A 26070-nucleotide genomic window follows, 5' to 3' on the forward strand; every position below is an offset into this window, starting at 1 on the left:
TCAATAAAACAAGCCACTACTCACAAGTAAACCTTACGTTTGGGTGAATCGAGTTGCTGACTGAGACCCATATGAGAAAGTAGTACTAAATGTGGTCAGTATTTCAGTGAAGTTGTAGGTGCGAAGCTCCAGGGGTTTAGGAAATACAGCTACCAGAACATCACATGGAAATACAGAATAATCTTTATACCGCTGCAGGTAAAAGCTCTGTAAGACCTCTTGTGGCGACAAAAGGTGAATAACAAATATATGGGTACATATTAGGACTAGGGGGAAGTCATATAGTAAGGGTATACCTGACGGCGGCCATCTTGAAATCAGCCATTTTGAATTAAGATTAAGTTTTTAAAATAGGAATAGGTTCATATGATACATGATTTAAAGCGCAAATTTAATCAGAAGAACAATGGTGACGTTACTTTTGATTTACGCGCAATTGGTAAAAAGTTACAGGGAAATTAAATATTGTTGCAGCATATGTTTAGTCTTTTACCCCACCTTGTAAATTTTGTGTTAATGATAATAATTAAATAAAAAGCAGCTGGATAAATATTAGGTCTATGGTAAGAGTTGCTTTGATGGCGGCCATGTTCAAATCCGCCATTTTGAATCAGACAAAGTTTTTAACTAAACGCATAACATTGACACCTTATTAATAGCAAATGTTACCATAAATCCAACGGTATAACCATTTTTCCTTTATCATTAACCAGCACAAAATTAAATGGGAATAGAGTAATGCAATAGATGACTTCGGGCTGATACAGCAGTAACAGAAAGTGACGTGAACATATGGCATCGTGATAGGTTCATACAACTTCAGTCGTTTACAATTTAACAGTTCAGTGCTCCTCGTTTTCACAATATGATTGTATGATGATAGGCTGGATATTTGAATGAAGAACCTGGACGTTTGATCGCTCCATACGACTACTGCTTTGACGGAATTGTTAACGACAAATGTGTCAAGTGTAACTCGATTGCCTTTGTCAGGTGTGCTCACTGTGAGCAGAGTATTTGTGCAAGTCATGCACTCTTTTCTGAACTACATATTGATTGTACTAATTGAGGACTTTTCTGGAAGAAAGACCCAAGTTCAATTATGTCTCAATTCCACTTTGGTCATTTTTCCTTAAATTAGCAACTTGTTTATGCGATAACAAATGCTGATTAGTGATAAAGCAAAAATGGTTATACCTTGGATTTATGGTAAAATTTGCTATTAATAAGGTGTGAATGTTATGCGTTTGGTTTAAAACTTTTGTCTGATTCAAAATGGCGGATTTGAACATGGCCGCCATCAAGGCAACTCTTACCATAGAGCTAATATTTATCCACCTGCTTTTTATTTAATTATTATCATTAACACAAAATTTACAAGGTGGGGTAAAGGACTAATACATATGCTGCAACAATATTTAATTTCTCTGTAACTTTTTACCAATTGCGCGTAAATCAAAAGTAACGTCACCATTGTTCTTCTGATTAAATTTGCGCTTTAAATCATGTATCACATGACCCTATTCCTATTTTAAAAACTTAACCTTAATTCAAAATGGCGGATTTCAAGATGGCCGCCGTCAGGTATACCCTTACTATATGACTTCCCCCTAGTCCTAATATGTACCCATATATTTGTTATTCACCTTTTGCCGTTACAAGAGGTCTTACAGAGCTTTTACCTGCAGCGGTATAAAGATTATTCTGTACTTCCATGTGATGTTTTGGCAGCTGTATCTCCTAAACCCCTGGAGCTTCGCACCTACAACTTCACCGAAATACTGACCACATTTAGTACTACTTTCTCATATGGGTCTCAGTCAGCAACTCGATTCACCCAAACGTAAGGTTTACTTGTCAGGTCTAGTCTGCTCCAGATTTATGAACGTTTACTCGCGTTTCCTCTGCACGTAGCACTGAGTCGTATCAATAAAAGAAGTGATTACTCATTTCTCCCATCTGTTGGGCGGTTATTTCGTTGTGGGTAACTTCTGGCGCAGTATGCTAAACGCCATGGAAGGGACAAGTAGCAACGACAGTTTCAGTCAAAGTGCATTTGTGGATATTATAAAAGAGCTTCCAGTGGTACTTTCAAAATCACAGTTACCAGAAAGTAAACGAAGGAAAGCCGAAGCTTTGAAGGCAAGTACAGTGAAATGCAACGAGATACCAAATACATCTATGACTGAGACACAAATCCAAAAAAGAATCTTTAATATTCGAGTTAGAATTTAAAAAAAGAAAGAAAGAAAAGAAAGAAAGAAAGAAAGAAAACGGGGAACAAGAAAGTTCGAATCCAACAATATCAATATTAAGACGACAAGTGCATATCAGGTGTTGTTCAAGGTCTTTGTAGATTGTTTGGCTTTAAGAACGAAATCTGACACTTATCCCCTTTGTTTCCTTTTAAAATAAAGTCCAGCCAGTCACAGCATAAAGCACGTCCATCCGATTTCGTTTTCCACACCATACGTGTCCCCTTTCGCCTTGGCATAATAAAATGCATTCTCATGTATACACCCTTCCTATCAACGTTGAGTTGAGTTGATTTTGAGTTTAACGTCCTTTTCAGTAGCGAGGCTATATGAGACGGGACCCACTGATTAACGTGGAATCCGAACCACATGAGCTCCCGCCGGGAATCGAACACGGGTCTCTCATGCCAAAAGCATGTACGCTAACCGCTTAGCCACGAAGGAGCTCTTCCTATTAGCATATTCGTCTCCAAAGTACTAGGTTTCTTTATTGCCATGTGTGTATGGTCAAGTGCTCCGATAGCACCCGGAAATGTATATTGTTCTTGCCACTCTGCATTTGCTGTTTGCATAGTACGCACACTTCCGGAAACAATCAATTTTCAGATATCGCAATAATCGCATCCATTACAATTGTAGTAGTCATAGACACAGTACTTTGAGCCACAGCAGAATCCCCTGACATTCCGACCTGGAATCCCGGATCACTCACGTAAAGCAAGAAAACCCGCATCTTTTCCTCATTACGTATGAACCACCCCGAATTTAGGTTGATTCTCCTATAAAATGTTGTGCTAACCATTCTACATTTTCTTTCATGAACCTATAATGTTTTTTGTAATCTCCATTTGCAACATTTCTATACAGTTTATAAGTTTTTCTACGTAGCAGAACAATCATATACTCTGCCATATTTAACACGGAGTCAGCTATTTAGCTTGCTCCATAAATTTGGAGAAGTTACTAGCATCACAGAGGAGTCTTTGATTTTTATTGATATCAAACGCGGAGTACTTACTCGGCTCGAGAATAGAGGTGTGGTTACTTCAAAAGGGCGGGGCTTCTCCGAGGTCAGCCGAGACGAGTAGTGCTCAGTTCTCTTTTTATTGATACCAATGCGAGTAACTACTTCAAAATTGGGAATAATGAGTAACTTCTCCGTTTTATTGATATCACCCATTATGTACACAAATCGACCAAATAACTGATAACATTCATGATGAGCAAAATGTGACCATTGTCAAATTATTATGCTCAAATCATGAAGTGGTGGTACGTACAGTCCTCGAGGAGAATATGGTGCTGTTATGTGAAAAAGAAGTACATACCATGTGCAGCCACTTATATAAGTACCTGAATCCATTACTATAATAATTCCATTACTTGGGTCCAGGTCATTTGCAGCTGTGACAACACCTAGACAGATGCAACTCAACTTACACGTAACTTTTCTCGGCACTGACAGCAGTTGGTCAAGTCTTTATGCAAGTGAAATTGTGAATAGATGACGCACGAAACATCTCTCCATTCTGAGATGAATCTCTCTGGTTCAGAGCGTGTTGTTCAATGAACATCACATGTTAGTCTCCATATTAATGTATTATTTCATTATATACTGTATATTCAAAGAAATAAAAACGCTGATCACACATGAATCAGAAAATGCTTGAAAGTAGACGGAAATATGAAATCTAGAACAGCTGCTGAAAATAAGTTTGTAAATGACTGTCTCCATTGAGGGACCTTCACCAATTCTTCCAACGTCTTTTTCTTTCTGGGGAAGAGAAGATCTTGCTAGTAACACTGAGTATGCATTGAAATTGAAACAGAAACACTTGAAAAAGTTTCAGCCTGGCCGGGATTCGAACCCGGGTCTACCGAATAGATCAATGCGCTAACCACGCATTTACCACGCCATTTAACTTTCACCAAAACTAATACCTAGTTAAAATCGTTTCATGAAAAAAAATAAACAGGATACTAATGTTTATGTGAGTGTCTTAATGATTTACGAATTTTCTTGTTTAACTCAAGAACAAGTTATATAACGTTCCTCAATGAGAAAACGATCACAAAACGTTTTTCAAGTTGAGGCTATGTCATCGGTTCCAGGGATGATCCCGATTTACATTACATTTCGTCTTTACCATAAGTTCTAATTTGCAAAGAAGAAAAGACGACATAAATTATTTTCACATTCTTTGAATTGTATCAACACTTGTTGAAATAGACAATTCTATGTTTATGTTCCATAACTACTAGTTCATTTTCTAATATTCATATGAAGAATTTGTGGCAAATTGAGCCGGCGACACTAGGCGAGTGATCTCGGGCCTTCGGCTTCTGATCATGAGGCGCAATCCACTAGGGGTACGAATTCCTCTGAAGAGCAAGGTCGGAATTTAACTGTCCTCAGTATTTCTGTGTTCGTGTTCCTATAGTGTTTGGAGTACGTCGAAAGAACATGAGATACCAGTGTCAAACAATACTTCGGGTGGGCCGGCTTGTTTAAAATAAAGTGTGAAAGCAGGGAAATAACATTTAAGCTACCCGGATTCAAATCCCGTCGTGGCAATTATTATTTTTTTCTGAATGGGAAGATAATGTTTATGTAAACGGAATTGTAATTATGTTATTCCTTTATTATTATTATTATTATTATTATTATTATTATTATTATTATTATTATTATTATTATTATTATTATTATTATTATTATTATCAGAGAATGAAAAAAAGTAACATACTCGAAGGTATTTATACGAACAGAAAAGATATACAGTATGTCAGATGTTTCTTAGGTTTACACATGAACGCAATAACATTATTACGTTTATGGATTTACGGATAGAATTATCATTTTATGACAAGAAATGGAATACAAATATTTGTTAGCTGACAACAGTAATGCATTTTGTTTCGCCCTTCTTCTAGGTACAAAGGTGAGGCGACATCTTAAATAGGATCATTCCCGTGACTAGAATTGTAAGTTCAATTACTATTTGCAATTTGTGCACAGCTAGGAACAATTCCTTGGAAATCATTTTTGGTCCATACTACAGAAGTAAGGAGGTTCTTAGTCCTTATGTATTCATCAATTCTTGCCCAAACACGTTACTTCCCAGACAGTTACGAATTATGGTTGATACGAGTGACGTAATTTTGTGTTGTTGGCATTTCACCTGTGAAGGAAGTCGTCTCAACTCAGACCAAGAAAAATTGAATATTTTTCATATTAGTACACATCAGAATTATCAGTATTGCAAATTACAAAAATTAATTTAATTGCCACAGTCAGAGTCGTACCCGTCTCGCCAGCATCATGAAACGAACGCTTAATCAACTACTCTCAGACATCACTGTTCTGGGAGAAAAAAACAAATGTTCTGTGAATTCAGTAATTACACACTTTTACGATTCCAGTGCAATAATGCTGAAACTTTCTGATTTTAGTCATGAAAAAATAGTAAAGTATCATGCTGAAAGAATAGTCCAGAGAAGTTAACTTTAAATTGACTAGTGATATATACGGAGGGGCTGGTGTATGCTCTCACCTCGGGCAATGATTTTTCAAGTTACGGCATGGACAGATACGCATATTGGTTGGAATATGCTGTTTCGGGGCACTGGATTATTTTTCGTCTACTAATATAACGAACCTTCTCCAGTACATTGTTTCCTATTTCCACTCGTCTTACTCACTTTTACAGTTTTTCCACTAACTGTTTAAGAAGAGGGACAAAAACACAGAAACTTTGAGGACTGTAAAAATCACAAACACTATTTGCGCGTTCTTCTTTTGCTAGAAGTAAAACGATAAAAATTGTAGTGGCGGCGCACATGCATTGCCAAAATTCTGCGAATTTTTAGAGCATTTCATAAAAAGTTAGTCAATTTACGAAATTAGCTTCGCTAATTACATTATACCATTTTATTTTTCTTAAAATCTTAAAAAGGAAAAGAGAAGAACATATAGAAGTTAGGCATTCTCTTAGTGCTCACCTTTTTCCATCTAGCTGCTTTACTTTTTCTCTCGGATGAAATATTATGTCTATTCCGTTCTCCCTCCGAAAGCTGACTTTGTCTGCTTTGTAAGAAGTTAAACTATAACCTCTTCCGTCTGGGAAAAACATTTTTCTTTTTAAGAGAAACATAACACATCCTTACTTGGTTACCAAAGCTTTAAATAAATAAAAAAGACAGGAATACTCCAAATTAAATTTTATTGTTGTTCAAAGGTAAAAAGGTTATTTTTACTTGCCAGTAATATATTCTGTAAAACTAACATCAAGTCCCATTTCCTTGCAACAGAACCACAAGTGTTCTATTATAAATTATATTATTCACTGTTTTTGACCAGTTTTCGTAATACAAATTGTCATAGATCATAAGTTATTATTTTCAGAGTACATGTGTGAGGTTTGAACTTTTAAACTCTCTAAATTTTATTTGAATCATAATGAGTCTGGCGAGCAATGGAGTAATTAAACTTGTACTGAATTTTAGAGTCTGTAACCAGACGTGTTTTTTGTAAACATGAGGTCGAATGTCAACCTCTTAAAGTTATCAGGCTGTCTCATTAAAGGAAGCTTTTAGGAAATGCCTTTCGTTCTCTCGCGTAAACTCAGTCTCAATTTCGTTCTATGGATAAACTCCAATCAGGAAGAGCTTAAGCTTACCCTCGTATCCACCGGACACTTCCGTATTGCCGAGTGTAATTGATAACGACTAAACGAAAACCTAATGCACACCTTCTCGTGTGGGGGAACTACACTGAAACCTAAGCGGAGCAGACTTCACGTATGTGCTCCGTTCAGGGGACTCCTTCGAACTTCACGACATGGACATGTTGTCCGACGTCTTAGGGGGACCGCCCTCTAACCGCCATGCACGAGCTTTGTGCTCGTTGCTCCTTTCACGGGGACTTATACTTGGAGACTTTGTCTCTCGTATACACTGCATCTCCCGTAACGCCTACTACCGATTGGTGCTACTTAGTTGTGTGGGAACTTACCCTTAATTCCATCTAAAGGCGCACGAACTGAATACTAAATTTAGCATGGTCGCTTAGTTAAGAACTTCCATCTCTTAATTTTGTTACGCACTGCGTGTGTTATCGTCAATTCATTCAGCAGTGTTAACTTCGGCTGAAGTTAAGAACTTTCATATCTTAACTTTGAATACGAATAGTGCGTGTGTTATCGTCAATTCCTTCATCAGTGCTTACTTCAGTTGTGCAGTACTAATTGCCAAACTGTGAGTATGCAGTCAAACTAAACTTTAAACTCTAACTACGTCGGCTCCTAAATGTTTACTCGACCGTCAACTACTGTCTACTTGTGATAAGACTGATTTACATAATTCTTGAGACCTCATGTAGGAAGTCATTTGTTGTATTAAGTGCACGGACTTATTCGAGCCGACCAATAAAACTTAATCCCTCGAACTACATGCTTAAGTCGTTCTAAATTATCAACACCACCTTATTAGAATATCTCCTCGTTTTTCTTGAGACATCTATTAACGCCACATTCTTCGGCTTGCGAGTGCTATAGTCAACTGGGGAAAGCAGACGACCTGTGGAGTGAAATCCCGTTGGATGCCATTCTGTTTGGGTGCTGATTTCTACAATTCGTCTCACCTCTATTCCAACATATTCGATCTAGGAGAAGACCATCCTGTGCGAAGTTCCAATATTCCGTAGACCTCTAATCCTGTACGAAGCCCAGAGACGATATCATCCTGTACGAAGTCCTGGTTATCGTCCGTATATCCTGCTCTTGAGTTTTAGCCGCTCGAAATACAAGTGAGTAATTATAACAACAGTGTGCTTTAGTGTGTTAAGTGAAATATGCTCCCTGGTGTGTACGAAATGTCTGTGGCAACGACGGTGGTAACCCAAGGAGTCTCAACATCTCAACTTCAGAGTGCCAGAAGGTAGGACCACGACCCTCAGCTGGGTTACATCAGTTTCTTTAATATTTCTTGTACCTATGGCTTACATTTCATTTTCCATCAAGTCGCATAACTGTAAAGGGGATCACCTCCCATGTAGTTTCAAAATTATTTTGAAACCTTTTATTGGTTTAATGTATGTCAATGTTGATTGAGCGAATTCTAAGCGCTCCTCCCTTTTTGTCAATTGTTATTTAGATTTGATTTCGATTATCTCTTTTGCTTACGAGTGGCAATGTCTTTGTTTCATGGAAGCAAATTGAACTTATAAATATTTGTTTGTAATATATTGAAAAGCTAATATTTAATTACCAATTTGCTGACTTCTCAACATTGTTTCAGGTTACAACAGTCAATATCAGTAAAAAGTATTTTGAACTTAAAGGAGTTGACCTAGATGTCTTTGATCTTAGATACGTTATTACAGAAATGGCTTTGCATGGTTCAGTGCTTATCTATTTACAGGACAGCTCAGTGCTCTATCTAGACGAAGGTAAATTATTATTTCATTCAGTTAGTTTAATGTATCTAAGCAATTAGTCTCCTGTCGTGGCCGTTGCCGTATACTAATAATACATCTTTTTCGTATGCGAGATAGTGTTGTGTGATGTGAAAATTCATCTTGTATGGTGGTCTATACACCCACGAATTGCACTGGATACAAGCTCCTGGTTTCTGGTTGTGATTTAGAGTCCATGTAGTAAATCTCTTAACTTGGGTGTCGCAAAGGACACAAACAGGAAACTCAAGTAAATCAAACAACTAGTTCGTTATATGTTCTCTGGCCTGGTTCTAAGCTCAGAAAAATTAAGAATCATACTGTATATAAACATGACATATTTGTCCAGCGATGAACACATAGTTAGGTATTGTTTAATCCCAACACTTGGTATTTCCTATCACAATATATATATATATATATATATATATATATATATATATATATATATATATATATATATATATATATATATACTGTACATCACGAACTTCACGTTTCAGAACGTAAAATAAATTCATTGCATACTGTAACTTCAGGCACATAAATGAAGGAGATCTAAAAAACTGTACTACTACTTGCTATGGTATCCAATAAACTCTTTACAATCGGTTGATGAACAGCTAAACTCTCTAAATTATATGGTAGTGCTATTTTATGAATGTTACGCTCCTACAGTTAACAAAGGTATTTTCTAAGACACATTACCATGATTAATGGATGAATTACTACTTAATGGAAGGATCTACAAAGCTGATATCTCGGAAGATACGTTAGAAACAACAATTCATCTACTACAAATTTCCAAATCTTTAAGATATTAAGGAATCATTATACTTAAGAAACTGCGCTTTGCCCATTAAATACCGAATTCGATAATGAAAAGAAAGTTCTTGTGAAGCATCTTTAGGTCTGGCAGTGACTCAAGTTACTAGTTAACTATACACAATCGAATTAAATGATTTTTGACAAGGTCAAATATGAAACAATAGTCAATAAAAATATTATGCCTGAGTTTATTAATTTCATATTCTCGTTTTCCCATTACAACATGAATGTGTTATAAAAATTCCGAAAAGAAGATATAATGAAATTTGTATAACTATGATGAGAAAAATTCTATTCAGTGCCCGTAAGCCTATTACTAATATAGTCAATTATTCCGATGCACAGGTGTCTTCTATACAGCTTGGAAATTTTCTAATGGCCGACCACTACGTGAAAGAATACTGATAATGTATCAGACTAGAGTTGAATTTCTATCCTTTCCACAGGAGCGGATTAAGGGGGTCTTAGGGGGCTATAGCTCCGGGTCTACAGGTGGATAGGGGCCTGGACTCTGGTCAAAATCTCAATTGGCTATCTAAAAAGAACCACGAAGACAGGATCATTATCATAAAATAAAATATAACCAAAAATATGAAACATATTCCATTAGCTTTCCTACTGTTCTTTCACAGAAATGTATTAGGTGAAGTCACCAGGGGCACATATTTTTTCTAGCCACGGTCCTCCAGATGCTTAATTCCGCCTTCTCGTACAGTCCAAAGTAGTACCTGAAAACAATCGATAATAATTAAAGATAGGCAAACTATATCAAACATCAGTCAAACATTATACGGTAATACAGTATATATAAATATGAGATCATGTAAAATTAGTTGTGGATGATGAAACTAGTTATTTTTGTTTTATTTAACTATAGTAAATTACGTCATATAGTTTCTTTTATTATTATTATTATTATTATTATTATTATTATTATTATTATTATCTAATTTCACAGATCCACTTGCTAGATAGTTTTCCTTCATACTTGTATGGAAAGAAACAAAGAGGAAAAAGTATCATAAACCAGTATGTCATTTATTGTGTGACATACTGAATATTGTGTATGGAAATCACATACACAGTTAAGTAACGGAATAATTATTCTTTACTGATAATGTAACCAGTGAGAACTATTGAACTGTCAATACAATTTCTACGATATTGTTTTATTGCTTAACATATACTTCGGGGTTTCTTGCTTATGTCTTCTTCTAGCGTTCTTTCCGTAATTAATTTGATGAAATCCTAGACAAATATTAACAAGTTCCTGAGAAAGATCATTCTAAATATCTAAGGACAAACTTTTACGGTGGGAAATACATTATTTTAAATACGACGAAAGGACTGAACACCATGCTGGGCCACTCTCAAGTAACATACATCATTGAAACTTAAATCACCCATTGAAGGTAGTGCTATAGTACGGGACATGTGATTACAAGAACAAAAATGACACTTTTATAGAGAACCAATAAGTTATAGTGCGACTGCAACTCATGAGGGTCCCTGACATTGCAGGAGTGAAATGGTTTTAGATCGCCATGGACCCATCCGTGTTGCATCCTCCGCGACGTACTTCCATGCTGCTCACAAATTTCTTAATGAGTTGTGCTATGAACTTCAATTTCTTCACTAGTATTGTTGGCAACAGTTCCATGGTGCATGGCAACTGTGCTGCAACATAGCATCTCACACTTGTTCAGTAAGGCTCAATTCAGGGGAATGGGTAGGATGGTTCATTACGCGAATATCCTCTCGTTCTAACACTTCTGCAATAGGGTGGAGTGAAAAAAACTTTTTTCACCAAGCAAAACGCCTGGGGTCCAAAAAGTTGCGTAGTGCCCTGGTGACAACGGGTGTAAAATATTTCCTTGATCGGTTGATATCTCCAGGTTGCGCATGTGCACTAAAATTTGGCGAAAATGAGGAAAATTTGAAAAAATATTATATTTTAATTTATTTTTTTATTTATTTTTTTGTCACCAAGCAAAACGCCTGGAGTCCAAAATGTTGCGCAGTGGCCAGGTGACAACGGGTGTAAAACATTTCCTTGATCGGTTGATATCTTCAGGTTGCGCATGCGCACTGAAGTTTGGCGAAAATGAGGAAAATTTGAAAAAATGGGATATTTTAATTTAATTTTGTTTAAATTTTTTTTTGTCACCAAGCAAAACGCCTGGGGTCCAAAAAGTTGTGCAGTGGCCTGGTGACAACGGGTGTAAAATATTTCCTTGATCGGTTGATATCTTCAGGTTGCGCATGCGGCATCGTCAGGTTCAGGAAGACTCCGGTCCAAGGTCCCAATTTCACACGGAAGCTGACTATTCGGATTCCAACGATGGCGTCGATTGCGCGGAGTCTGCTAGTGCTGAGACAAGTGACCAATCAGTAACCTTCGATACCCGGAAATCCACAAAGCAGTCGCCCAGTACCAGTCTCAAACTCCCCACGTTTGCCCAGGTGTTAGAAAGATATGGGATTTCTGACAGGCCTGTCGCAGCGATTGCTTCTGCTATTCTGCACGACACAGCCCATCCGTCAGCTGAGAGTACGGTCATCGACAGAAGCAAAGTAGGCGAGAGCGAGAGAAGATGAGGGAGGGTTTACAAGATCGGCCCCTCCAGCTCCAACCACTGCAGGCACTCTACTTCGACGGGAGAAGGGACCAAACGATGTCTGTTGAAATGATGGCTGATGGAAAATTACATCGCAGGGAGATTGTGGAGAAACACGTGTCCCTAATCAGTGAACCAGGGTCTACATACTTTGGATACGTTACACCAAAATCCGGATCTGCTATAGCAATTACGAATGCAATCCTGGAATACGCAACCGTCGTGAACATGGAGTTGTCGGGACTGCAGACGATCGGCAGCGACGGTACTGCTGTCAACACAGGAGAGCGAAATGGGGTTATTCATTGCCTGGAAGTTCAGCTGGGCAAGCCATTGCAGTGGATAGTCTATCAACTCCACTTCAATAAGCTTACCCTACGTCATCTAATCGAGTATCTAGAGGGACCTACGAGTAGCCCACGAGGGTATACGGGACCACTCGCAAAGAACCTTCATATTTGCGAGAACCTTCCTGTCCTGGAGTTCCAGCCTATCCAAGGCAGTTTTTCCGACGTCGTCCCAGACCTCAGCACCGATCAGCAGTATCTACTCGACATCTGTCGGGCTGTCGCAACGGGGCAATTCCCGCAAGGGCTGGGAGGAAGAAGTCCTGGCATGTTGTCCCATTCACGATGGTTGACTACTGCAAATCGAATCTTACGGCTGTATGTGGCGAGTGAAATCCCATCTGAAAACCTAGTCACCCTGTCCACGTTCGTGGTCTGCGTGTACGCTCCAATGTGGTTCAATATCAAGCGCCATTGGGAGATCACGGATGCACCAAAGAATATATGGCATTCCATGCAGTTGTCGCAGTACCTCGATCCGGAACTGAAGAAGGTCGTTTACGACACCATGCAGAGAAACGCCTTCGCCGCATATCCCGAAAACCTCCTACTGGCGATGCTGCATGACGAGAGACCTCATATTCGTACTTCGGCCAAGAAACGAATCCTGAAGGCAAGAGAGACTCCTCCTGGTCCTGGCGGCTCGATTCGAACCTTCGAAGTTCCGCCGTTGAACTTCAGCGCCAAGGATTACACAGACATCATCTTTTGGCAAGACCTCGCTGTCACCAAACCGCCACTCGTTATTGGACTGCCAGAAGATAGCCTGGATCAAGATCAACTTCAAAATCTGTGGTGGAAGGATCTACCGTGCCATACGCAAGCAGTCGAACGATGCATTCGTGTGGTGACAGAAGCTGCAACTCAAGTCTGTGGACAGGACAGGCGCGATGGTTTTTCATCCGGACACGTCTTCTGAATCGGCTCGTGATGCCGAAATTTGAAACTAAGAAAGACTTTGGCCTCTGTTAATCATTAATTAATTAATGAATAATTAACTAATTGCTTCTTAACTTACTCTTACAAACAATACACGAATGTTGCTAACAGAACTTCAGTGCACGAATTGGGCTTAATGGCATAATAGCATTTATTGGTAAAGCAAAAAAGGATGTTACTTCAGTGCGCATGCGCAATCTGAAAATATCAACCGATCAAGGAAATATTTTACACCCGTTGTCAACTTTTTGGACCCCAGGCGTTTTGCTTTGTGACAAAAAAAATAAAAAAAATAAAATATCCTATTTTTTCAAATTTTCCTCATTTTCGCCAAACTTCAGTGCGCATGCGTAACCTGAAGATATCAACCGATCAAGGAAATATTTTACACCCATTGTCACCAGGCCACAACGCAACTTTTTGGACCCCAGGCGTTTTGCTTGGTGACAAAAAAAAATTAAAGAAAATAAATTAAAATATCCTATTTTTTTAAATTTCCCCCATTTTCGCCAAACTTCAGTGCGCATGCGCAACCTGAAGATATCGACCGATCAAGGAAATATTTTACACCCGTTGACACCAAGCCACTACGCAACTTTTTGGACCCCAGGCGTTTTGCTTGGTGAAAAAAGGTTTTTTTCGCTCCACCCTATTCTGCAACCTGCTCTGCTCGATGCAGTTGCACATTATTATCTACAAAATTGTAGTGAGAACCGATTTCACCTGTAAAGAAACACTCGCTGGAAACGTATAAAATGTCACAATAACGTTTACTGATGAAGGTACTACTCTCAACAATTTGGAGGTCGATATGTCCAGGCAACATTACGCTTTTCCATATAAGAATACCTGGACGAACCAAGCGATCATGTTTTATAATATTACTGTTTTCTTTGCGTGAGTTCACTTCTCACAAGATGCTTATATGTCCAGAATCACTTTTCAAATTGATCTACTCTTATCTAAGAGAACGTGACTCCACTCTTCTTCGGTCCAGTCCCGATGTTGTCAGCACTACTGCAAACAGTGCCGCCGATGTGCAGGTGGCAATGCGTAATGACTGCCGGGCAAAGAGAACTGCATACATCACCAAAACTGTATAGTGTTAGATTTGGATCTATTATAATTGTGTTAAATGTGTTTTCAATTGCATGCTGTTTGATGTCGATCGCTCCTTAACTGATACACAATGTAGTGGTCATTAAGTGCGATAGTTCGGAACGCTCCCCATGCATGTGAAACAGAGTTGTGGGCAATGTCAAATTCTTAAGCCTCACTCGACACAATTACCTTTTCTTTTAGTTTAGCAATGATGCTTCCAAGTGTAAAGTCATTCCAATGTTGCCTCTGGGTCATGTTGTTCCAACAAATACCGTTATAATGCACCTCAAGAGCCCTCTGAGTGACACACTCTGTCTCATCCCTTATATTCACTTGTTTTTTTTTTGGGGGAGAAAACCCATTCGGTTCTACGAGCATGCTTAGGTAGCGCTATGCAATATCATGCCCCGTGTGTACATGTAGGAGGCCTCTGGCAACATGCTGCCAGGTTTTCATTCATTTCCACTGACTACGACTATATTTTATGTTACATTATCTATCTTTTCCTTAAGTTTTGCTTACCAGTCTATATCTATATTATAAAAGAGAACGCACAAATCCTTTGTTAGCTCATCACGCTAATACGGCTGAACCAATTTCTTTTATTTTTGGGGGGTTATTAGGATTTGGACCCTAGATGGTTTTTATCATATCACTTTAATTTTTAATTACCAGTGTCTTGAGATAATTGACCATTCAAGTGTCCATACGTACAAATCCTTTGTTATTAGTTCATCATAGGTATAAAAATAAACGTATTTATATGCAACCCGCATGACCGTGTCACTCGGCGGGTTAACATAAATGACAGGCGCTATAATGTTAACATTTACTGCAATTTGAAAGCGAAAAAGTAAAAATTATCTAAGTAACAAAGTTTATTGCGTTCCGGGGTGACCGCAGCGAAGCGGGGTGAACGCTGATATCACTCGGCGGGTTAACATAAATGACAGGCGCTATAATGTTAACATTTAATGCAATTTGAAAGCGAAAAAGTAAAAATTATCTAAGTAACAAAGTTTATTGCGTTCCGGGGTGACCGCAGCGAAGCGGGGTGAACGCTGCTAGTATCATATACACAAGGTGAATCAATTTTTCTAAATGACCGTATAGCTTTTAAACTAATACATAATAATAGCTGAAATTTCACACCATGCAAATATTAATAAGGATGCTTTACACTCTGTAACCCACCTGATTAATAATGTTGCAAACGGAACATATATTTCTTGATAGCACTACGTCAGATTAATATGCATTTTGTATCTATAGTTGAAACGAAAATTTACAATCTCGCGCTTATTTTTCAGTGTTACAAAGCTTGGGATACTACAGCATCACTAATATCCGTGAACATTCAAATTTTGAAGGCCTGTATAACAGTAATAAGGTAAGTAAGACGATCTCCTAAATGCACTTCGAAAGTACCTTAGTGTCGAATACCATGACTATATGGCGTCCCTTTTAAAAAGTAGGAGCAAAGTAACGACGAATTTTAAATTTTACTTTTTTCAGAATATTTATTTCGCAAAAGTGCTTATAGGTGGTTTTCAATAAATTGCAGCACCAAACTAGATTCCAAGGGGTAGGACTTCTGCCGGGCCTAATGGTATATAAATTTAAGTGTGCTCTAGAGGTTGAAAAACTGGTTCTGCTATGGGATTGTGTGGGATCCTATACGTTTATTACTTTCTCAAAAAGAAGCGCTTCGCTAGATCTATTCTAAAGAACAAAATCTATAACATATCAGATGTCAGTGATGATTCATGAAAAGAGCTGAGAAATTGTCGTTTGAGTCACGACTAATTATTCTTTAGCACAATTGAAATGAAACACTAATCATTAGCTACACAAATGCAAATGTGTCTTGAACGCCAAGCAGCTAATTACATATGCCGGCAATATCTAATCCTTAGTAATACTCTAAATTGTTTTAAAATGAAATAATACCGATCAGTGGTGGCGTTTCCGGCAATCAAGGGTGTCTATGAACACCGAAAAGAATATGGGAGTTCCAGATGCAACCATATAAAAAAATATAATCTCACAAGTTATGAGGTTCTATAAGAAATCTATCTCACTTCTAGGTCAGGGTCAAGTTACTACAAGGTAGACGAACAATAAGATCACTTATTATTTCTAAATAAGCATAGAGGCAACGCATTTGATCTAGAAGCAGCGCTCGTAGAAGAAATACATGATTAGATTGTCTACATTGAAAACAGTAAAGGAAGTGGTCCATCTCTGGCAGATAAGATAGATCAGAATGTAAGTAATAGGTATATCAGAACGTATATGAAAACATGTGTAAACCCACTCTTTATCTACTATATATATAAAGTAGACATAACACCGAAGACCGTAATATCACTCGAAGACATTTCACTTCTGCCGATTATAGCACTGACACCAAAAGAGTTGCCTACACGTATCCATTCGAAATTCTTGGAAAAGAAGCAACGAAAGAGACTTGTGCTCCGAGCGGCTGAAGAATAATGATATCAAGATAGTGCTTGGATTGCAGACCTTATGAGATAGTACCCCATGTTCAAGGTGAAACTGGTGGAAGCGAACGATCAAACAGAACTCCTCGGCTTCATCTCTGCTCTGATAGTCTTCTAGCTTCGGCAATCAAGATTCCAGTTGCAGAGACGAAGCATCCATACAAAAAATCAGCAGTTTCCTTCATAAAAATGTTTCATTTGCCGATATACCTGCAGTAATCTAGTCAAGAGAACGATGAGGAGATTTTTACAAAGAGCAGTCTGTCATTGAAATAATGTAGAAGACAGATTTTTGACCTTCAGATGAGGTTATCTTTTAACGAGAATAGTTAAAAGACAATGTTACAAAGATAATAATTTTGGGCATGACTTGTCTCAAAAGGATAGGTATTAGAGCAAGTGTATATTTGTTTTAGGCTGTATATTAGCAAATAATGGCGTGGCAACATGCACGTACGTTGATAAGCCCAAAACAGTTACGAAGTAAGAGAAGCAGTTGGATTGACTAGAAATATACTATTGTAAAAGTATGTGATTGGGCACCTTCGAAAGGACTTGTTCATGAAGGCGAAGATTCATGAATATTCTTGGTTGAGTTCCACAGAAAACATAGCGTTCGTAACACAACATATGACGACGTTCGCGACATTAGTAAATAATATTCACTAGCGGTACATGACATATTATCTCAGTAGATATATCCAAAATACGTAACCTTTTCAGTGTTGCCTTTAATGAGAGTAATTACACTGATACTATTTTCCCAGAAAAGGGTAGATTTTTAGTGATTTTTGCAGTGTTCCAGCGAAAAAGTAAGTAGATTTCCAATAATATTTGTATGTAATGTACTTAGTGTTCTTTTCTATGAGAAATTTTTAAGTACACTTCATGTCTCAAATTAGCGTATTTGTATTTACCCATGACATAATGTTCCGAGCAATGAGACTGATCCGTAATTATGAACTTCACTTGCGGGATGATTTAACGTATCGTTGAATTAATGATATACCCATAAACAAATAGTTAAATGATATATGCTTATCGAACTTGTTCTCCTTTTAATTGTTAACCAAGGACATTGTTTGAAGAAAGCTGGAATCACACACGTGACACCGACCGCACATGAAGTGAACCGGACTTTTTGAAAAGCTGAACAAACCTATGTATGTCTCATGCAGACGCAAATCTGAATTGAAACTAGAGGTCTTCTTCGTAATGGAAAACACCATCAATTTCAATGAGAATTATTTATTTGGAGATGTTCTGACATTTAAGGTTCATTATGTTAACCTCCCAAAAGGAAGAGGAAAGAATCGAACACGAACCACTCAAAAATATCTCAAATTAACTGAGTTTTTGGATGATAAAGTAGTTCCCATGGGGTAGAATTATATGGCTTACCAAAGAGTGGGATTGTGGGCGTGGTTGATGGAAGACGCGCGCAAGTACAAAGATTGAAAGAAAATCTAAAACGGTTAGTAAAAAAGCAGATATTTTGTGTAATAATTTGGGAATTGAGCCCGAAAAATAATGGGTGTACCCTGGAGGATGTCAAGAACATTCAAAAACACCTCGCACCAACTACCGGATCATTGTATATGAATGAAAGCTTGAAACGCGTCAATTTAATGTGATTGATCCGGGGATTAAAGGTGGTAAAGAAATTTTCATCTTGTATGAAAACACACATTATGAGTTGGTTGGAGGAGTGTGCAAACTTTTGGAAACTGAAGGTCACAGCAATCAATGTTTGAAAGAATATAACAAATGAATTTACCATAAGTGTGAAATTAAATGTAGGTTTTTGAGCAGTATTGTGAATCAAATAATGATGGTATTAAGCATGAATGTAATGGTTGCCATAGGCACTGGCGCAAATCCCAGGGGGACGAAGGGGACATGTCCCCCCAATCTTGGACCTGGGGGGACTGTTCCCCCCAATAATCTGACCTAAAAAGTGCTTTTTGGGATAAGTGTGATGATGCCACAAAGGAATGTGAGATGAAATTGATTTCTGTTGGCTTTTCCATTTCTTTTAAAAAGAATCGTATTTTGTAGTATTTCAAACTGAACTTCGCGCTGTAGTGCGTTTGTATCAATATCATCAATATGTATTAATTCCACTTCCGCTACTTGGGCACAGATTGCAATAAATGCCAGAGGAGGATATGTCCCTCTCCTCATGCGGAAAAGTTGTCTCAACTGTAGGTACGGGCCCAAATTCCGGGGAAATGGAGAGACATGTCCCCCCCCAACATTGGAACTGGAGGCTCTCCCAATAATCCGATGTGAAAAATGCTTTTTGCAGATAAGTATGATGATTTATGTCCGACTTCCACAAAGGAAAGTGAGATGAAATTTGTTTCTCTTGGTTTTCCATTTTTAATGAAAATGAATGTGTGCAACTGTGTGTGACGTAACCTGATGTGAAACCTTATCTCCTCCTCTTCCCTAGGCCCTAGAACACGAAGAGTATATAGACTACCACATGTCAGTAGAACCCATCTTTTCAGTAAATGCGCATTTCATCTATTTGTAGTATCAGCCTAGGCATCTACTAATGCTTCGTAAGCCAACTCTATGGCCTATGAAACCCGGAGGTTCAATGCCGCGTTCACAAAAGCTCTCCATTGACTTCTATCCTTAGCCAACTGGATCCAGTTTCTACTTTGCATTCCTATTTTTGCAAGATCCACCTTAATATTGTTTTCCCATCTGCGCCTACGTCTTCCTAATGGTCGTTTTCTGATTGGACCTACCGCTAGCACTTTGAAAGCGTTCATGCTTTCTTCCATCCTGGCTATATGTCCTGCCCACCTAAGCCTCCTGGACCTGATGACCCTAACAATGTTTGGTAAGCCGTATAATTTATGTAGTTCCTCGTTATGAAGTTTTCGCCATTCCCCATTCTTGTTTCTCTTGGATCCGAATATTCGTCTGAGGATTTTGTTCTCAAATACTTTCAGTCTATGTTCTTCCCTCAGAGTAAGCGACCATGTTTCGTAACCATACAGAACAACAGGCATGATTATCGTTTTATATATTTTAAGCTTCAAATTCCTCGACAGAATTCGCGACAAGAGATTTTGAACTGAATAATAAGACGAATTCCCTGTTTTTAGTCGATATTTAATTTCTTCTTGAATATGATTTTCGTCTGTTAATATTGATCCTAAATTTTTGAAAGTACCCACTTTATCAAAAGTATTATTTAGTATTTTAACGCATTCATAATTTGCCGTGTTACGATCCCGACGCACTTCCATATATTTAATTTTCTCTGCATTTAATTCTAAACCCATATCCCTGCAAGCGTTTAATAAGACCTCTGCATTTCTTTCTATTGTTCTCATATCATCCCCTATTAAATTTACATCATCAGCGTACGCATAACCTGGTGAACACCGTTTAACTCTAGGCCCTGGTTGTTATCTTTGATTTTCTTTATAGCGTATTCCAGGACAAAGTTGAATAATAATGGCGACAATACATCTCCTTGTTTCAGGCCATTCTCGACGTGAAAGCTCGTGGCCAAAAATTTTCCTACCCGGACTTTACTTCGGGATTCATTTAAAATGCCTTAATTAAACAAATTCGCTTTTTCGGTATTCCAAATTCTGTAGGAACGTTGTACAACATTTCTATCCTAACCGAGTCGTAAGCCTTTCTAAAATCAATAAATAATTGATATACCGGGGTACTGTATTCCACTTCTTTTCGAGTATTTGCCGAATGGTAAATATTTGGTCGATAGTTGATCGATTTAATCTAAATCCGCACTGATAATCTCCAATAATTTCATCTGCGTATGGGGTCAATCTTGCTAATAGAATATTTGAAAGGATTTTATAGGATGTTGACAGAAGAGAGATGCCTCGATAATTATTAGTCAGTTTTGTCGCCTTTCTTGTGGATTGGAACAATGATTCTTTCCACTCTTGTGGCAGTTCTTCCTTGTAGATAAGGAGGATGAGTTTGTGTATCTTGTTCCACAATTTTTCGCCTCAGCCCGTGTTTCTTTAATTTCTTTATAGCGATTTCTACTTCTATTCGGTTGGGTTCTAGAATATACAATTCTGCGGTGTGTATCTCCCTTTCTCCACGCACATTAGTTTTTGGCTGCGTGTTAAGCAAATCGTCAAAGAAATCTTTACATCTATTTAAAATGCTATCTGCTTCAGTGAGAACTGTTCCATCAGCTTTCTTTAATATAAGCATGAGGTTGATAGTCTTTCTTAAATTCGTTGATCCCTTTACACATTCCCGAATAATTTTAGTTTTACTATTATCTTCAAGTTCCTAAATTTTAGCTTTCAAAAAATCGCGTTTCTTTGTCCTTAAAAATTTTGGAAGTTTCCCGCCTGTTGTCTATGAAATTTTGTGTGGTTATTTCATTCGGATTTTGTGGCAAACGTAATTTTGCCTGTTTTCTCTTCTCTGCTACTTCGAACTATGGTTTGTTCCTACGTATTTCCGCGTGTCCCAATTTTTCTTTTGAGAGGGGATGCTTCGTAAGCAAAGAAAAGAATTCTATTGCTCGACTATTTTTCTGGATAATCTTAAGGTTACATCTGTTAACTAAAGAGTATATGACATGCGTCAGTTTTCTGTAGAAAAATAACGATTCCTGTAATGTTATTGAGATTATCATCATTTTGTTCAAATACGAGTATTGTTGCGTTATACATAATTGATATTCTTTCTTCATAGTTTTGGGGAAGTCATTATTTATATTATTATAAAACAATTTTAACATTGATCTTTGTGGATGCCTAATTAGAAACATACCAATTATAAATATGCATGTATTCAGATTTCAGAATGTGTTCATGGCAATGATTTGTAATACTAATATGTACTACTACTTCATCAATATCGCCTAAAAATTATATACTCTACAACAGGTTCACCTCAGAAATCAGATTCATCTACCGTAATATGAGTTTCATCTCCCTTCTCTAGAATAAGCCTCAAATCTGCCCACCTCTCAATGTTGAAGACAACCAATGGCGTATTTAGGATTTTGTTTCGAGGGGCTATGTTCAACACAGGGAAGCAAGTGGGCAATTGCCCATCTGAGAATTAAATATATTTTAATTTATGCATAAATTGAAATTATAATGGCAAGGATTGTAGACCGATAAATCCTATATGATATGATACAAAAATTTAGGAGTGAATCTACCCTTTATTCTATTCATACAAGAAAAAGGAAGCATCCTCTTGGCCTTCCTAATTTCCCGGGCTAATTATTCCCCCGTTTTGATTTTCTTTAATTCAAACTATTCCTTCTTTTAAAAACAACTAAACGATATAATTTTTCCTTTGTTATAATAACCAAAGTTTTGTCATGTTGATATTCGCGCAAGTTGGTGTGGAACACCAGTTTCGCTTATCAACTCTTCTTAGTTTTGGTGTTACTGATGACGGCCGACTTGAATCAAACTGACAACGGTCGATAAAGTATGATAAGCGAAATGAAAGAAAGTAACATCAAGAAAAAGAAACAGAAAAGTAGAAAAGACGAAAGAAAGAACAAAAGGACGCAGTTCCTACATGGAATGAAATTTGACAAATACAGTATTATTTCTGAACAAAGAGCATAAGAAAATGGAAAGTTAATGACATTCTTAGAAATGGTAAGAAGGATTATTGTGCGTGGAATGCGAAAAACTAACAAATTTATTTCTGGGGGAGCTTGATCCCAGCCCGATAGCCCCCTAAATGCGCCACTGGAGACAATTCTGCTCCCCTGATCCTTCACTACAGCATTCCTTTTCAATTTCATAAATATTGTATATAATATGGGAATGGTCTTACCCGTCCCCCCCCCAATGTTGAAGACAGATTTGCGCCGATGGCCATAGGTTATTTCCAACGAGTGAGTTTTATGATAATTACAAATGTGTAAATAAAGGAGGCAAGAGTGTATGTGATTATGTAAGTTTTGCAATGAATATGACGTCATGTTTGATTATCGTTGTAGGAAATCTGAAAACAAATTTGATGAACATATATGTAAATCATGTTATATACACGTAGAAGGGGATCATATTTGTTATGTTCAGAAGTAGTGTCTTACCCGTGTTGAAAAATATTTGTACACAGTCTCAGACGTAGGGACTATGCTACTGGATGTGAATGCTGAGGGAGCGCAGGAACATGAAGTGTCTTTAGTATGTTCAGTGACTTTCTTACGCATACAAGGGAAAATCATTGAATGATCCATGCCATGTATACAGAGATGAAAACGGAAATCGTGAGTTCTTTCAAGAGCATTGTTGAGTTTATTAGATTTACGCTAAAGGTTCGTTTTGCTTGTGAAAAAAAAAACTATTTCTTTCGCACAATGAATGAAGATTTGGCATAATCTTCGCAATTAGAAGTCTGGTTGAATCTGAGCATCTTTCTCCTACAGTTACAATGACAGGACAAAAAATTATCCAGTTTCGGGTCGGGAGAAATCTTGTTTTCAGGGATATCTATATTTACATGGGAGTTAAGCTGTCGAGGTCTTAATCAAAACGTTTGGTCTTTATTAAAATTTGAAAAAGGGAGACTTCCCATCCCTGTTTGTCATTCCGCCTAATCAAAATTATGTAAGTCCAATCCCTGATATTAAGTTTTTGATCCTGATAGTAGAAGTCCTGAAGATAGACAGCAGTTGTATGGTTGCTACGCTTTGATTATCGTGACCGGCAAAGTGTGAAAGCATTGCAATGGTTACGGTATTTAAAGGAAACAAGAGTTTTTGTGCGCCTAACCTAATGTAACGTAATCGAACGTAACGTAATATAATCCAACCAAATATAAGCGATTGGAGTACGTTTAGGTACATTTCTTTTGCGATTTTCAAATTGGTCCTGTCATACACCAGTAATTCCCTATATTAAGGTTGGGTTATTTTCGATAATTTTTTGTCTTTTTGTGAATAGTTGTTGCATAATAGAGTGAAAAAGTGACCCGCAACGTTTTATTATGGCATAAACACTTAATAAAGCTAGGCAGTATACAGGCTGCATCCCTATAATGCAATCAAGATAACGCTATTTGCAAGCAGAAATTCGTACTCCTTGGGAAAAACGCCAGCGTGGTGAATGATTGGCCCGGTTTGAATCTCTCCACCACCACATACCTTTTACTACAATATGTTTATTTATAATTTTTACTCCATTAATTTTTAATTAAATCTCATTTTCTAGAGGGAGTGGGACCCTTGTGATTCAAAAATTTAGAAAATCTCTTCCACGTTTGTGCTTCCTTCAATTTACAGGCTAGAGCGCGCGAACATTGGTGCGTTTTCTCTGGCGAGATAATAAAGTTAACAATTACGAGAATATCTTTAAAAATAATGCTTTTCCCAACTTTTTACTACAATTTTGCAGAAAACTCTTTGCATCAAATAACAATAAATGCAGAAGTTTGGTTATGTAAAGAATCAAACAGTTTTGTGTTTTCTTATTTGGGCTCTTGCCCTGCCAGCAGATTGTCAATGTGGAACCTGGTGGCGTACCGACTACAAAGATTTCGTTGACAGGCAGTTATTGGAACAGTAAATCTGATAAATTAAACCATCAATATTCTTTTGCTTATAGTCGTCGATTTTTGGCCATGCTCGCCAATAAAAACTGAAATTGACGTTTAAAATCGTTTTTCAAATAGTTGGGAAAACAGCCTGAAAAATCCGTATTCCGACGGAATGCTGCAGCTTTTATTGTCCGAAGAAAGAGTTTGCAACGAGCAAGTTTTCAATGCCTAGAACAGTGTTGTTCCTAGTGGTCCTTTTAGTGAAAAATGTGCTTTAAGGGGGAAATGTACTGAAGTTTTTCATATTAGTCCCACACACGTATTAACTGAATTATTCTTAACGGGCATTATTAGCTGCTTACTTGTTATTTTTAGGTCGCTTTCAAGCACTTGTAAGTCATTCCCAGATACTTTCCCTCTATATGGCACTGAAATCGTACGGAGAATTGTAGAAATGTACTGCGTATGTACCGAGTGCAACATTACTGGTGGGAATCCGCCATGATTTTCATTGCATTGCTACGCAACTTTTCTGCTTTTTGCGGACTGCTCGGAAAAGCTACTTTCCAGCGGCGGCGCCGTCGCAATTTTATGCGCCTTTCCGGCTGTTTGTCGACTGCCCAAAAGAACCTATTTTCGATATCGGCTTCCCGATACTCCCACGGCGGCATCCGAAAAGTTGCCCTTTGCCGACTGGAAATGAACCCTCCAAGAAGGCAAAATTTTCACCACCTTTTACAGTAGCTTGGAGTAAGTCTACCTCCGTGCTATGATTTCTCAGCAAGGACACAATTGCTAGTTTTGAAAGTATATAATACTTTCATAGTAGAAAATGGATCGATCTGGACCATATTAGACCAACATAGAACAACTCAGGAGCCCCAGGAAAATCGAGCACCCTGAACCGTCAACCCACGGTCTTTTACGACCTCCATATTAAGGGTGAATTTGTTCCCCTTTATGAGCACTTTTTAGGGGGTGTACTCGTTCTCTTTTACGACCTCCATTTTAGGGGTAAACTGTTCCCTTTTATGAGCATATTTTCCAACCCCTATTTTAACAGCAGTTAACACATAAGATTACGAACATATAGAAGAGCAGATAACTCATAAGACTACAACACATAGCAGGGGTGTATTCATTCCTTTTATCAGCATTTAAATTGCACACAGACTAAGAACGCACCACTCCTATGTAACATAGCAAAGAATACATAGCAGTTGGCCTATTTTTCCACCCCTATTTAAAATAGTCCATTTTAGGGGGTGAACTCGTTCCATTTTTGATCACTTTTTCAACCCCTATTTGAACATAGCAGAAATTACGAACACATAGAAGAGCAGAGAATACATATTATTCATTCCCTTTTATGATCACATTTTCAACCCCTATTTGAACATAGCAGATCATACATAAAGCAGGGGTGTACTCATTCCAAACCCTATTTTAACATAACAGAAATAGCGAGCACATTATAGGAAAGACTACAATCGAATA

The 26070-nt window shown here is 37.8% G+C and overlaps 1 protein-coding gene across 6 annotated transcripts in view; it reads left to right on the forward strand.

Moving 5' to 3' along the window:
- LOC145661112 (extracellular matrix organizing protein FRAS1-like) overlaps positions 1-26070 on the forward strand; it is a 3375101-nt gene that overhangs the window by 987472 nt on the left and 2361559 nt on the right. For all 6 annotated transcript variants that reach the window (XM_081726561.1, XM_081726566.1, XM_081726573.1 and 3 more), the window contains one exon: positions 8553-8703. In XM_081726561.1, coding sequence (XP_081582687.1) covers positions 8553-8703 — 151 coding nt within the window. The remainder of the gene's footprint in view (positions 1-8552; positions 8704-26070) is intronic.

This window comes from Thermobia domestica, chromosome 1 (assembly GCF_964235325.1).
Source record: "Thermobia domestica chromosome 1, izTheDome1.hap1.1, whole genome shotgun sequence".
Taxonomy (NCBI): domain Eukaryota; kingdom Metazoa; phylum Arthropoda; class Insecta; order Zygentoma; family Lepismatidae; genus Thermobia; species Thermobia domestica.